A 15,413-nucleotide genomic window follows, 5' to 3' on the forward strand; every position below is an offset into this window, starting at 1 on the left:
GAAGTGCCCTCCCAAGCCTGCTCACGTGCAGCACATCCCTCCCAGCTCTGCTGCTGGTTGTCCCCAAGGAGCAGGTATTGGGGTCAGGTCCCATTGCCTTGTCCCCCCCTTGCCAGGTGACAGGGATGTGTCCCAGCACACCCAGCTTGCCCTCTGAGCACCTGCCCCTGGGCTTGGCTTTTCTCTTGAAAGGATTAAAACACACTTTCCCACCTGAGCTGGATCCAAAGGCCAATGAGGCTAGCAGGAGTTTTTATTCCTGACTTCAAACCAGGGGTTAATGAATCCCCAGGTTCTGGGTGATACTCCCAGCATTGCAAATGGAGGTCACAAAGCTGGGCAGAATTTCTTTCTGATTCAGTAAGGGATGGAATAAGCCACACGCCTCCTGCCAAAGACTTTAGAGGAAGGGAAATGAATATATCTGCCTGCACACAATGCATAAATGGAAGCAGAACAACTCCAGCCCTTGATATGATCACCCTGATATTGTTAGGAGCACAGTAACTCCATTTCATCAGTGTCTGGGTTTCTCCAAAGGATGTTGTAAGCCCCTCCTGATAGCATGAGACAGAATACAAATGCACTCAGCAGGAAGCAGAATGCAACCCAGCAGGTTGGAGGAAAAGCTGAGCTTTCCTGATGGCCCTGAGCAACACCCAGGGACAACTCCTCTCTCCCCTCACTCCCAGCTCTGGTTATCACCCCCCTTGGTGGCTACAGGGGTGGTGACATTAAGTCCACATCTGAGTTGCACTGCAGGGATGTTCCCTTCAGATTCCTGGCCAGGACACAGAGAACAGCAGAGAAGAAATCAGCTTAGCCTGGTCCTGCTGCAAGGTTTTGCTCCAGGTCCAACCCATCATTTCCTGGCAGGATTTTTTTACAAGTGCAGGCAGTGCTCCTTGCACAGACAGGAGCCTTAACTGGATCCTAGTGCTCATGCTTTGACCAAAACCAGTCCCCTTCATCACAACAGGGATCCTCTTTGTTCCTAACTTTGGGGGATGGTGTATAAATACCATGCTCTCACCCAGGAGCTCCCCACACCCCCCCACAGGCTCAGCTCCATGGAGCTCAGGCAAGGTCTCCCCAGCTGAGCTTCTGGCAGTACCCCCCAAATTTCAGAGCCCTCCTTCTCAAGAGTCCCTGGAGGTTGTTGCAGTCCAAGATCTCCTCATCTCCATCACTCTGAAGGCAACTGCATGGCCAGGGACCACTTGCCTTGGGAGAAGGGAAGCCAAGCTCTTGGCATGCCCAGCACCATTGCACCCAGCAGTGATGCCCCAGCACCATCCCAGGGGCATTGCCTGGAAGGGATGGGGAAAATCCTTCATCCTGCTACACATCCTGCTGAGCTGAAGCTTTTATTGCCAGCCCCATCCCTAAAAGTTCCCAACCTAAAGGCAGAGGTTGGTAAAAGGGCAACAACCAAGCTGCATTTTCAATCATACCATCCCATGGACTAGATGGGGGGAAAAAAAAAACCCCACCAAACCACAAACAAGAACAACAACAACAAAAAAATCCCAGCAACCCATAAATGTTGCCTTTTCCCTCTTGGGAATACCAGGTTTCCTGGGAGAAGTAAGAGGAGGTTTGTCTTAAGGAGGCAGAAAGGAAGGTGAGCCTGAAGGGTTGATGTGAAATGCTGTTGGGTGATTAAGATTCAAACTGATTGCCATGTTAGGCTGAAGGAGGGCAGTAATTAGTGTTCCAGGCAAGGACAGGAATGGAGCTGACGTGAGTTCTTCATTGGTTTCCCTCCCCACCTCCACATAGCATGTCTGAGATGCTCTCATCATATCTCACGTCCTTAATGCCCTGTGCATGCAACTCTCAAATCTCTGCAGCCTATAATTAAGAGACACTGTCACATCTCTCTGTTCCACTAACAGAATAATGGTTTTCCTGAGCAGAGGCTGAGCTCAGAAGCTTATTTTCCAAGCAGGAGACCATTATCCTTGGACAATGTTCTGTGCCAGTGACTGGGCCTCATTATACCAAATGTTTGAGCTGCACGTGGGGGGGTGAGTTGGGGAACTTGGCTGCTGGGAAGGGAAAGTTGAGTGGGTTTAGTTTTGGGGCATGAGTTCAGATGCAGGACAGCATCCTGTGGCACAGGTCCCATGCCCCAAATGGACCATCAGAGCAGACATCCAGAGGACACAGAGCTGTCCCCTGAGCCTGGCAGCAGCCTGGGGGGGTGACAGCTTCTTGGTGTATCCAGTGCAGGACTAAAATGATGGAAACTCAGCCAAAGGGCTGGAGGGGAAACCCAGGGATGCATTCCCTTGGTCCCTGTCCTCTGCCTGGTGGTCTCCAGAAGCTACCAAGTTTCCCTCCAACCTCTGGCTCCTGGACTTAACCAACCAACCAACCTCTTCCCACCCATGTCAGCCTTCCCAGGGAAGCCAAGGAGGCTGATCCAACTCAGGAAGAGGCTCTGGCTCCATTTGGTATAACGAGGCAATCAGCTCCAGCAGGAATGCAGAGACTTTTTTTGTTTTGTTTTTGGTTTTTTTTTTTTTTTGGTTTTTAGCACTGCCCCTGTAAATGCAGACCTCATCATACCTCTCTCTGATCAGGCTCTTTCTGCTTCTCTCTGTTTTATTCCCATTCTTTCTTCTCCTTTTCACCTGGTCTATCCACATGGACCATGAAGGTCTCTTGAAAGGTAGGACCACGTGCTGCCAGAAGTCCGGCACATTTAGCTTTGGTTTTTTTGGTTTTTTTTTTCTTTATTTTCCTTCCTTCTGGCTATTTATTCCTTTAGAGCTGAAACTATACCTTCCCCTCCCCATCCCCATCTACCTGCCTCCACCTAACACATTAAACAAGATCCCTCTAACTCCTGCTGGCACCAAGGGTACCCCCATGCCCAGCAAGTTGCATCTTGCTTGGAAATACTTTGGGGACACCCCCAGGCACCAGCCAGACCCCATCCCAGCTCCAGACCCCCCCCCTAGCTCCAGCAGCTGATCCCTCCCAAGGGCTGGACCTGGGGACATTGCCCCTCTGATGGACACCCAGGGGATGGTGGCAGGGGACATAAGGAAAAAAAAAAAACCCAAAACACCAAAAAAACCCCACAACCAACCCTGCTAGATCTTAAAAAAATTGCTCACTCTTTGTCTCTGCCCTGAAAAAAAAATCCTTCCTCTGGCTCAGGCTGCCCCTCTTCTCAATTTATACAACTCAAGGCAATCTTTCCCCAAAGGTTTTCATCTGGGTGCTCTGGTTCTCTGATGCACACATCAGCAGACCCCACAGAAATCCAGTTTAACAGGGTGATGTTGCATCCAGGTCCTGAGGATTTCCTGCTTCGCCCTCCTAATGCACTAACAGGAGAAATAAATAGGCCTGGAGAGAGGTAAAACCAGGGGGAAGGCTCAGGGAATGCATTGCTGGGGGGTAGGAGCTACAACCCTCCCCCCTTTTAGGGAAAATCTGGCTCTAGATTCAGCTGGAACTGGACCCCAAACTTTGGGGAAGGATGTTACAAGTAAAGGGATCTGGGTTTTGCCACTCTCTACTTGGGATTTTTGGGGCTTTCTAACTGGCAATCCTGCTTGCAGACTGAATTCTCTTCCTCCTCCTCCTCCTCCCTTCCCAGAAAGAAGCTGCTTTCAAAACTAACAAGTCCTTTTTTTTTTTTTTCTTTTTTTTTCTTTTTTCTTTTTTTTTTTTTGTGTGTGTGTTTTGTGATGCCAAGTTAACACAAAGCCTCAAAAATTGCTTTTGTGTTGCCACTTGATTCACAAAGTGCTGATTTAAGGAAATTCAGGAGAAAGCTGCTTGTTGTACCACGGGATACCAAGTTCCTCTCCCATCTGATGCCATCAATTAAATGGTGGGAGAGAGATTTAATACCTGCCCCAACCCAAAAGCATTTTGCTCCCTGGCCCCAGGTTTCTGATGCTTTTTAGGGGAGCAAAACCCCTTTGTGTGGGCACTGCTGCAATCCCAGCCCTTCTGACCAGCTGGAAGAAAAAGAAAGGGAAATTCAAATGCCCTGGTGGGGAGGGAGCCTGAGGAGTCCTGAGCTAAAATAAGAGAAAAAAAAAGCCAGGAGTGGAGGTGGGAGGACAAAAGGTTAAGGTACAGCTGTGAAACCTTTAGGAATATCACAATTTGCATGCTGGGCATAGAATGAACCAGGAGCTAAGGGTTAATTGATGGATTTTTAGATCTAACAATCCACTCTCATCCTTCAGGCAATGTTAGCTGTGTTTATGAGATACCAGCCCTTGCCCTCCAGAGAGAAAACAGCTTTTCCCTGATTTGTTCTTATTTTGGGCTTTTTTTTCTGGCTGAGTTTTTATTTTTATTTTTTGGGGGTTTTTTTTTTTGGTTGTTATAAGGGTTCTTTTCAAGGTTACTTATTTTCTTTTTTCATTCTCTGGCTCAGACCATTTATTTTTTCAGTGACCTGGCTTAATCTTTCCAGTGAAAAAGAGAACCAGGCAAAGCACTGAGCAAACAAGCTCAGAAATAAGCTTGGAAAGGTGAATTCCCAGGAGGTTTGGAAGCTGCACAGAACTTGGCATCCTATCCATGCCCCCTCGCAGAGCTTGGAGAGTGCTCCCCATTGCATGTAGCTGTCTAAAGAGTGTTGGTTTTGCAAAGAAATCTGAAAACAAAGCTCACTCAACCAGGTTACCCCCAAAGTTGGCTAAAATGCTAAGAGAAACCCAGCCTGAAGTCTGTCTAAAGACAAGGAAAAGCTATTTATAATGGATATCCAGCTGGGCTGATTTAAGTGTTGGATGTGATAGAGGTTTAAAAAAAAAAAAAAATTAAATAATCCACAAAAAAACCACCAAATTGCCCTCTAAATAACAATAAAAAATGATAAAATAATAATGATAAAATAATGATGATAATATAGGTTGAGCTCATGGGAATCCCAACCCCAGAGGCAGCTTCCTGGGTGATTCCCATCCCAAGGTGCTGCCTGCAGCCCACGTTGGTGGTCCCTGGTCAGACTATTTACAACCTGGATTTATTTGGGAATCCTCAGACCTTCTGGGGAAGGTCTTCAGCCCCTTTCTCAACCTTTCCCATGTCTGTTTGTCTTCTGCTACCCAGCGATGAGGACAACAAACCCCTGCCCAACAGCCAGACCTCCCTGGATGGCACGATAAAGCAGCAGGAGAGTGATGACAGTTTGGTGGACTATGGAGAAGGGGGTGAAGGGCAATTTAATGAGGACGGCTCCTTTATTGGGCAGTACACAGTGAAGAAGGACAAAGAGGAGACTGAAGGCAACGAGAGCTCAGAAGCCACCTCCCCAGTTAATGCCATTTACTCCCTGGCGTAGCCCAAGGCACTGCTGAGACCCACGAGCAGCTCGAGGGGTTTGGAGTGGATGGGGCTCAACCAACAGCCACCCCCCCCCCCCCCCCCCAACCACCACCACCACCAGGGCCTCCAAGAGAAGAGTGGGAATGAAAAACCAACCATGTCAAAAGAAAAAAAAAAAAAAAAAAAAAAAAAAAAAGAAGAAGAAGAAAAGGAAAAAAAAAAAAAAAAAAGGAAAATAATAATAATAAAAAAAAAAAGACAAGGAAAAATAAAATTAATTTAGGCAGCCTAGGGAGCTGCCAATGCCATCTTATCCTTAGCAAACAGCAAGGACTCCTGGGGGGGCATGGAGGGGCTGGAGCTGAGCTCTGGGGCTGGAGGAGGAAGGGGATGCTGGAGCTGCAACCTCACAGGGGCCACTCGGGGCTCGGCCACCTCTCCAAGGCTCTTTTTGTTCTTTTGGAAAGGAGCTGAAATTTTTTTGGTTTAATTCTTACAGGGAAGTTGAAGATAAGAGGGGGAGGGGGGAAGGAAAAAAAATAAAAATAAAAAGGGTTTTGGGAAGAGAAAAGGGAGAGAAAAGGGGTGAGTGGGGCTTGAGCAGAGCAGCATAAAGGCATGAAAGGAGGGAAATGATGGATATTTGGGTGAGGACCCCTCAGCACTGGGTTACTGAGATGTCCATCCTCACTGCAGCCCCTTGCCTCCCCCCAACTAAGCAGCACTGCAACCTCCTTCCCAAAAGATCCAGCAGCACCTATGCAGGGAGGAGCAGGTTCCTCTGGCTCCCCTTGGCACTGTAACTCCCAGCAGTGCCAAAATTCCATCCCTTCTGCAAAGCCCACGGGGAGGTCACCCCAAACCCTCCCTCCCCCAGAGGACAGGAGGTTGCAGAAGAGCTTGGAGGGTTTGTGGAAGGAGAGGTGAACAAACCCCAGCATTGCTGCCCTGGGGAAGTGCAGGGAAAGCTTTTGGGTTTCATTTTTAATTTGCTTGGTAAGAATTTTAGGGGGGGGGGGTGGAGGGAAAACAGCCCCCAGACCATGCCTGCTTTCTTTTAAGGGCAACTCCTTTAATTTTATGTAGCAAAGGGAGTGGAAGCAGGACCAGTATTACCACAGGATGAAGGGATCAGAAATCACTTATTTAAAAACCAAACCAAAACCAACAAATCAAAGCCACCCCATGAGGATGAGAAGCACCTGGGGGATGGGGTGAGGGATCCCCTGCAACCACCCTGCACCACAGCTCAACGATTCAGGGATGGGAATCCCTCAGGAGACACCTGGCAGGAGTGTCCAGGAGTCCACATGTCCCCCAGGCACTGGGGACAGTCAGCTTGACAGTATTTTCCTCCTAAGTCCCCTCCCATTTCTGACAGTGGCCTTGCCCCCCTCCATCCATCAGCCCGCACCTGGGGACCCCCCTCTGCTCCTTGAATTCCATATCAAGAGGAACCTGCCATGGAAGCCAACCCCTTAACACCCCCTAACCAAGCAGCTGGGATAGGAGTGCTCCTTCACATGCCTTACACAGCTTGGAACTTCCCGGGAAGTTTAATAAACTGGATTTTTCTCCCCCTCTCCTTCCCCCCCCCCATCCCCGCCGCTTACGCGCCCCAAACGCGGCGATGGCCTCGGGGCCAGCAGAGCAGCAGGAGGAGGATGCCCGAGCAGCTCCCCTGGCTGGGGCAGCATGGATCAGTGGAAAAAGGAGAGTTGTACAATAGAGAGCTCCTGAGAGGCCAAGGCCATGTGTGTTCTCCCACTTCCTGCACTTTTGAAACCAAAGGTACCTTCGCTGAGATGGGATTGCTTCTTCGGACCGGTTGGAATGATGTTAGGATGGATTCTTTCTATTCTTTTTTTCTTTTTTTCTCTTTCTGAGGATGGTTTGGTTCAGCCTAATGGATTCAATGCAATAGGATTAATGCAATTCTTTTAGCTTTCAAGCTGGTTTGCTCTGAAGACCTTGCTAACAAGAATCCTACTACTACTACTACTACGGATTGTCAGGAGGGACTTTGCCACATTCTTGAAGCTGCTAATGGTACAAGTGTCCTGTCCCCTGGGGAGGAGCTCAGACCTGGGGCTGGATCACCCAGAGAGAACAGGAGAGAGCTGGATACAAGGCAAACAGCAAAAGCACTGGATGAGCCAAGGAGGGTTTTGCTTGGTATGACCAGGCAGAGGATCCCTTCGATCCAGGGATGCTCCAGGATGTCCCCTCCCCATCCCATCATGGGTCCCCCATCCATGGAGCCCCATGTTTTGCTCCCTCACCACCCATAAACACATTCCTGCCACATTCAGCCTGTTTCTGCTGCTGGTTTCAGGAGAGCATCTCCCAACCCTTCCATGGCCACGGAGCCTTTGCAGTCAGGTTTGAAGCAAACACACCAGGGCCAAACACAAAGCAGCTCCTGGGCACGGGGGGAAATGGCTTCCCAAGCCTTCAGCTGCCCTTACACTGCTGAGTTTCTGCAACTTTTGCCTGAGCAATAGTGGAAAAGAGGAAAGAAACTGCAGGTTCTGCTGTGGAAAAGCTTTTGCCACCAGATTTGGGCACCTCCATCCACACCCCCCACACACACCTGATCCTCTCTGCTTGTGGATCAACCACTAAGAGGGACCACAAGACCTCCAAAGCTCAGGGAAGTTGGTCAGGCAGGACTGGAAGCAAGCAGGGCAGTCTGTGTGCTTCTGTTCTGTGCCATTTGGATTAAAAGCTCTTATTTCTGTCCTGCCACAAACCATCACTTCATTGAGCAAACCTCTTCCCAGCCATGTGGAAATGGAGAATTGTTTCACCCTGGAGCTGTGCCTTGGTGGGTAGGGAGGGAAGGAGCTGGATCTGGCTCCTCTTAGCCCTAAAAAGTCTCAGGAAAGCAATGAAGAACCCTCCACCAGGTTACTTGGAAGCAGCCAGAAAAAGAAGGAGATGCTTGCAGAGGGCTCAGCAGAAAAACAGAAGAAGTTGCTTAGGAGTCTTGTAAGAATTACTTAAAGTTTAGGTAAAGTCAAAACTTTACCATTTGGGAAAAATTCCCCTCGAGTTTTGGAGCCCAAAGAAAAACTCTCAATAAGATCAAAACTCCCCCTGGGTGTAACATCTTCACTAAAAGATTCAGCAGCAGATGCAGCTTTTGCACCATGGGGAGCAAAACCCAAGTACAGCTCAACCCACCCCAAAATCCATTCACCCCCCCAGAAACACTCAGTGTGACCCCCCAGGAGCTGCTTTGCCTCTCCATCCCTTGTTATCCCTCTCCAGAGGGGACAGGGTGGTCACCTCAGAACCCCCTGGATCAGCAGAGAGGCTGAGGGGAAACTTGAGGCTGTTTCTAAACCACTTTGAGCCAAAGTTTCATCCAAAGTCTGGAGTTGGAGCCAGACTCTGAGGGCTGCAGCTGAGCCTGGGGACAATTCTGGCCCTCCCTGACTCTCAGCTTTTGCCCTTTGGAGCCCTGCACGTGTAAAAAAAATCCAGTTTGGACCTAAGAGCAGAAAGGTGGGACCTGAGAGGAGAGTTGCCACATTTCCAGGCTGCTTCTGTTCTCCCTGAAGTGATGAAAAAAAAAAAAAGCAGGAAAAAAAAGCAGAGTTTTGGTACAACCCCTGAAATCCTGTGCTCAGAAACACCATCAGTCCTTTCCTGCTTGGACACCAGGTCGTGACATCCCCACAACACCTCCCCCTGCCAGCATCAGCCCCCAGGTCCTTGTGTCAGGGTCACTTGTGACCCAAGAGGTGGCTGGGGACCCACAGCTCCTCCAAGGGGAGCAGGATGGGTGTGAGGGCAGAGCTTGAACCTGCAAGGTGACCTTTACCTGCCAGGCTTAATTGTGTACTAGCAGCAAACAATTTCAGTTAAGCAATAAAAAAAAACAAACCTTGTAAAAAAAAAAAAAAAAAAATAATAATAAAAAAAAATAGACCACGTTCTATTTCTTGCACTAAAACCTGTTTTACTAACAAGAATAAAAAGGCTTTTTTGGTCCTAACAAAAACCCCAGCACATCACTAGGTCCCCCTTGCCCAGCAGCACTTGTCTCTCCATGTCCTTCCCAGTGGGCACTGGGCTTTGGTTGTCCAGCACAGTCTGACCCCTGTGTCACACCCCCCCCCCCCCTCCAGACTCCTTCCTTTGCAGTTTGGAGTTTTCAATGTTTGTTCCTCCTGCTCATCTCAGAAAGAAAGTATTGGACTGTTCTGTTTTTCTTTGAGTTTGTAAATACAGCACCATCTGTTTGTCCTCTCTGTAAAACCTCCTGGTTGGTCTAAAGTATTCTATGTATTTATTTGCCTTTTTTTTTTTTTAAAAAAAAGCAAAAAAACAACCCTAAAACCTTTGGGTTAACCCACTTGTTCCAGTGAGAAATGTATAGCTGAAGCTGTAAAATCAACAGTTTACAGCAAGAAGATTTATGGACTACAGAAAAAAGAAAAAAAAAGTTTAATATAAGGACTACTAAATGGGCTGCATGAGAGATGGAAGAAGGCCAAAATACTCAGATACCATTTTTTTTGAATCACTGTAAAAAGAAAAGACTGGATTTTTTTGTATAGAGAACACTAAACATATAATAAAACATTGTTGAAAACTCACTCTAGGGCTGCAATTCTTTTCTGCCAGCTTTCCAAAAGCAAAAGCTCCTCTGCCTCCTGTCAAGGCTCAGGGATGCTCCAAGGAATGGTCCCCTGGAGCATCCCAAGGGGATGCAGCACATCCTTCCAGAAGGTCAGTGCTGAAGAAAACTTGACCAAGTGGTTTAAAAAAACAACCTTTGCTGAGCCCTTGGTTCATCAGGGAGGCCAACAAGCAATGGGATCCTTTCCAGGTGGGGAAACTGAGGCACGAAGGAGCAATGGCTGCTGAGTTACCTGGATGTACCCATGGTGGTGGCACCTTGGTGACACGGGGTGATGGCAAATGGCAGCTCTGCACCCTCCCCAGTGCTGGCTGCAGAAACACAGTGTATTTTCAGGCCATGATGATGTTGGGTTGATGGTTGGATGGACTTGAGGTCTTTTCCAGCTGTAATGATGCTGTGATCCCACATAAACTGGAGGAAGGAGCCCCCAGCTCTCCCATTCTGACCCAGCACATCCCAGCAGATGAGGGTTGAGTGATGCCCCCCCTGGGACCAATCCTGCAGCCCCCCAAAAGCCCTTCCTGCCCCCCAGGCTCTGAAGTGCCCTTAGCAGGAGCTCCCTGGTGCAAAACCTTGAGAAGAATGAAGAAGGAAGGAAGGGGAGAAAAGCAGCAGAGCCAATTTGGCTAATGAAGATGTAATTACTGCAGCCCTCACTAAGAGGATCAAAATCTTTCTGCTTCCCTCTCCAGGGCTGTGGTTGGGGCTTCTTCTGCCTCCTCCCCACTGCTTACTTTAACAGCAGTGAGGACAAAAAAAAAAAAAAAAGCACATTTTGGCCCTGAGGATGCTCCCCAGTGCAGATGGGGGTGATGGAGGCATCAGCCACCCCCAGTCCCTGCCCCAGGGAAGGATGAAGAACTTCCCCTTGGCCTTTCATGCAGAAATTCGAGGTAGCTGGAACCCAGCCCCTCCAAGTCCCCATTTCCCACTGCCCACAGCCACAGGCAGCTGCTTCCATCATTCCCATGGGATATGGGGTGGTTTTATCATCCAGGGCCAGACCCACACACATTACCACTCCTCCTCCCTTTTTACATCAGGATAATGAGAGCCACTTCTTCCCTGACCTCTGCCCACCCAGTGGGATGGGGTGGGTTTGGATCAATGCCTCCAGCTCCCTTCCTCCTCCTCGGGGAGCCTAATTCCCATTACCACAGCCAAGAGCCTCCTGTGTCAGCACTGGGAATGTCCAAGAATGTCCCCTGTGATCTGCCTCCTCCCCCAGCTGCCACCACGGGGCTCTCAGAATTTGTCTGCACCAGGACAAACACCTGAGAGGTCACTGATGTCCTTGTCACCTGCAGAGTCCCTCAGGGAGGTGCTGGGAGCAAGGACACAGAGGACTGGGGACACAGATGCCCTCCCTTCCCTGAGGACAGGGCTTGTCACCTCTCTTGGCTTTCCCCCTGCACGGTCCCCCCCATCATGATGTCCTTTTGCTGAGAGCCAAGATCCAGCCCTATAAAATTTTCCTGCCCAGAAAAAGTGAATGGAAAAAAATGCCACGTGAGAGTTTGCTGTTCCAGGTGAGGTCAGCAGGAAGGATCGGGGCTGGTTTGTCCCAGTCTCACCCCAAAATAGCAGCAGAGAGGAGAGGACAGGGCAGACAGGACATGGAAAGAGAAGTGGGAGCAGCAATGTGACCCCCTCCATCACTGCTGGAGGAGTCAGGACCGCCGGAGTTTTGCCAATCAATAGAGATCCTAATGCCTTAATTACTCCCCTGTAATTGCAGACCATTAACCTGTGGACAGCCCCGGTGCCCATTGATCTCCTGACATCATTAACAGGGCTGGGCTGGAGCTGGGAGGTGTGGGGAGCCCAGGGTGGTCCCTGCCAAGCTGCTGAATCTTCTGCTTCTCCCCTCTCTGTGTAGTTTGGCAGAACCCTCCCAGCGACCCCCATCTCACACCAGGGTCCTCCACACCTCAGCCCACCCAGAGTGGCACAGAGGAGGTCCTGGAGCATCCCTTTCACATCCCTTTCACCTCTCATAGCACCTCACCACCTGGCAGACCCCCCCCTCAAAACCAGCAAAGGGCTCATGGCTGCAAATATTCACTGGGAAGGGCTCTGGGTGGAGGCAGAGCTGATAAAATGGGCAAACGCAGCCCTAAAACCCTCAAACACAGCCACTGGTGGCTGCTGCACACCCAAGAACTCAAAGCTGACCCAGGCTGTGTCCCCCCCATCCCTGCTGGTCACACAGGGGGAGGAATCCCCATCCTCCCCACACAGCTTGGGTACCAAGCTCAGCTCACCTGGAGCTGCCCAAAATTTTGCTCTGTTCTCCTCCCCAGTGCAGCCTGGTGAGGTGTTTGCACACCCAGACAGACACAAATGTACAAATAATAAACAAATATACAAACATACAACATTTGGAGAGATTTAGGCACAGGGGTGAGTGGATAAACAGAAAAGCACACGGAGCTGGATGTCCCTCAACCAGAGGAGGGTTGATCCCTCCCCTCCTTCCACCCCACAGACGTGGGCTCGGGGTCCCCCCCCTCTGTGCCCACACCTGCTCCTGCCCCAGGGAAGGGCTGAGCCGGGGGCGATGGAGGGGTCTGTGCTGGGAGGTGATGGGAGCAGCAGCCGGGGAGGCTGAGGGAGGGCGTGAATTATGCATGATGCTGCTGCCAAGTCACTCTGCCTCCCTGACTGGTCCTTGGGCTGTGGCAAGTGAGGTAAAGGCAAAGGAGGAAAAAAAAAAATAAATAAATAACTAAAAAAAAAAACCTCTCCGGGGACCAGCGTGGTGGTTGGCAGCGAGCGAGGGAGCGCGCACGCAAGGAGGGAGGAGAGGGAGGAGCACATCCTAATGCAGAGATGCTGCAGTGGCTTTGGGCACACACATCCCCACTCGGGCAGGCACCAGCCAGGTTCTGCCTTCCAGCCAAGGCACCCACGGGCCCTCCACGGCCCCCGGCTCATGCCCAACCACCCACCCCGCCCCAGGTAAGAGCCTTCTCCTTCCTTCATTCCTTCCAGCATCCCAGAGGGAGGAATGATGCTCCGGGTTTGAGGGCACCGTTCCCCAGCAGATCCAACTCTGCTCCCGGAACCTGCCAGATCCCGCTGACCTCCGGTGGGGATGGGGAGGGAAGAGAAGGGGGGGGAAGGTTTGGGAATTTCTGGGTTTGCAGGCGGTGAGGGCTCTGCCTGCGCTGGAGAGGAGCCGGGGGTGGAGTTGGGAGGAAGGAGGGGGCTTTGGTTGTGTCACTTGTGGCCGAGGGCGACAGGGATGTCAGCAGAAATGTCTCTTACGGAATAAGTCTGGGAATATTGTTATTATTGTTATTCTTAATTCTTTTTTTTATGGTGTCCCTGGTGCACTGGGGGCACTTTGGGAGCTGCTGGGCTTGCAGGAGGTGTCTGGGAGGGGGGATCGGGGGGGGCTCGCACGGATTTCAGTGCACGAAACAACTTCAGCCTCTCCTGGCTGAAGAGCCCGGAGCAGCCCAAGGGACCCGGGGTTCCTCTCCAGGGTGGGAGAAGGAGGAAAACCTCAGGGTCCCAAGTGTCCCCTCCACACACCCCTTATGTGGGGAGGGGGGGGCTGGGGCTGCTCTGGGGTATTTCTGTGTCTGAGGATGGGGGGGGGATTTGTAGGGGAAGCTGAGGACAGTGGGAGCTGAAGGGGCTCAGGACAAAGTCAGGGACAAGAACTTGCCCACCCTAAGCCTGCACTGGGGGGCACGGGGGGGGCACTGGCAGGCAGGGCACTGCTCTGCTCTTCCCAATCCCAGTGGGGTGGATGCTCCAACAGGGAAGCAGCCAGGACAGGCTGGGATGTGCTGAGCAGGGCTCCAGTTCCTTAACAACATCCCAAGGTCCCTCCTCCCTTTGAACCTCACCCACGCTTGACCCACTGACTCCCCCAGGCTTGCACCACTCCCACGAGCCCCAGCATTATTTTTCTGGCTGGACTGGGGAGTATTCATAGGAAGCTGTCATCTCTCCAAGGAAACACTGGTTGCTTTGAGGGTGGGAGGCAGCAGCTTCTGCATCCGAGAGCTGGGAACAGCTCCAGCCCTCCCCAGCACCAACCCCAGCCTAAGGCTTTAGCCAGACCCCAAGAATGGCTCCTGCTCCTCCCAGGCCACCTCCAGGAACCCAGGCATGTCCTCAGGCATGTTCTCAGCCAGTTCCAAAGCTGAAGCACAGAATTTTTCATGACATTTAGGAGCAGGTTGGCAGCCACAGATGAACCTCTCAGCCTGCCAGTGCTGAGCACACCCAACAGCAGCAATCCCAACCCCAAAAGCCTCTTGCTTTGCTGACAGAGGAAAAGCAGAAGGTCCCAGATTTCCTAGAAATAATTGTTCTTCCCGTGGGGAGATCAGAATGACCCAAGACTAAAGGAAACAGAGAGAGAGGGTTGTGTCAAGCCCAGCTGCAGGCTCACCCTGGGACAAAGGGATGCTGAAGCTCCTCTCCATCACTTGCTCAGTTGCTATCAAACAGAGCAACTGTCACTTTGGTCACTCAAAATACCTGCAGAGCATTTAAAAAGCCACCCTTATTATTTTCTATGCAGATTTACATCAAGTAAAACACAAAAGGCAGAAAACCCAACAGTGGCTTTAGGGAGGCATTTCCCACACCTGAACGTGGTGCACGTGAGCTCACGTGCATTACAACCCAGCCCAGCTGCCCAGCTGTTCAGCCCCCCTGGATGCTTTCTGAACGTTCAGATTCCAAATTATCCATGAAAATAATTGACCCTGATGAGAGAGAGGCAGCCACCTCCCCGGGTTTCTCAGTGCCTCCTCCCTTTAGCAACCTCCACAAACCCAAAGATCTCCTGGAGCCCTCTGTGGATCTGCAATGTCAGCCCCACTGCCCCAATCCCTGAGAGTTTCCCTGGAAGGTGCTGGGCACAGAGCAAACCCACACAGTCACCTGGAACACATCCCACATCCCCAGGAAGCCTCCTGGCAGCTCCTCAGCTGCTGGGAGCCAGCAAGCCCCGGGCTCAGTGGCCACAGGGTGGGTTTAGTGGCCACAGGGAATGCTCTAAGCACTGCCTTGCTCAAAAAAGGGATTTTTTGGGGTTTTTTTTTGTTCTGTCTCATGGGATTTAGCTTAACAGAGCACTGGAGTTATCCCAGGCAGCTGGAGGGACATCTCCCTCCTGCCCAAATCAAAGCTGTGCACTAGCAGCCCTGCTTTCCAGGGATAAGGAACCACCAGGGAAATTTTGGGATGGGCTGATGGCCACTCTGTAATCCCAGCAGGGATGGGAGCACATGGCTGTGTGCATCCCTCCACACCAGTACACACCAGTACAGCCAGACACATCCCTCAGGAAAGGCCAGCACTGAGCAGGTGCTTTCAGAGCTGCTGTTAAAGCTCTGAGACACCGAAAGAGATAAAAGAGGCTTCCTTAGAGAGTCTCTTAAGAGATAAAATCAGAGATGGAAGGGAAGAAACAATAAAATCTGCT

General features: G+C 50.8%; 1 protein-coding gene across 9 annotated transcripts in view; it reads left to right on the forward strand.

Annotated features, from left to right (window-relative positions):
* NFASC (neurofascin) overlaps positions 1 to 5,339 on the forward strand; it is a 53,237-nt gene extending 47,898 nt beyond the window's left edge. For 7 of the 9 annotated variants that reach the window (XM_008499476.2, XM_008499479.2, XM_008499480.2 and 4 more), the window contains one exon: positions 5,092 to 5,339. In XM_008499476.2, the coding sequence (XP_008497698.1) occupies positions 5,092 to 5,323 (232 nt within the window). In that variant the 3' untranslated portion in view covers positions 5,324 to 5,339. Of the gene's footprint in view, positions 1 to 2,665; positions 2,678 to 5,091 lie in introns of all 9 variants that reach the window. The other 2 variants (XM_008499475.2, XM_008499477.2) reach the window with 1 other exon arrangement.
* The last annotated feature ends 10,074 nt before the right edge of the window (positions 5,340 to 15,413 follow it).

The sequence above is a fragment of the Calypte anna genome, chromosome 26 (assembly GCF_003957555.1).
Source record: "Calypte anna isolate BGI_N300 chromosome 26, bCalAnn1_v1.p, whole genome shotgun sequence".
Lineage (NCBI taxonomy): Eukaryota > Metazoa > Chordata > Aves > Apodiformes > Trochilidae > Calypte > Calypte anna.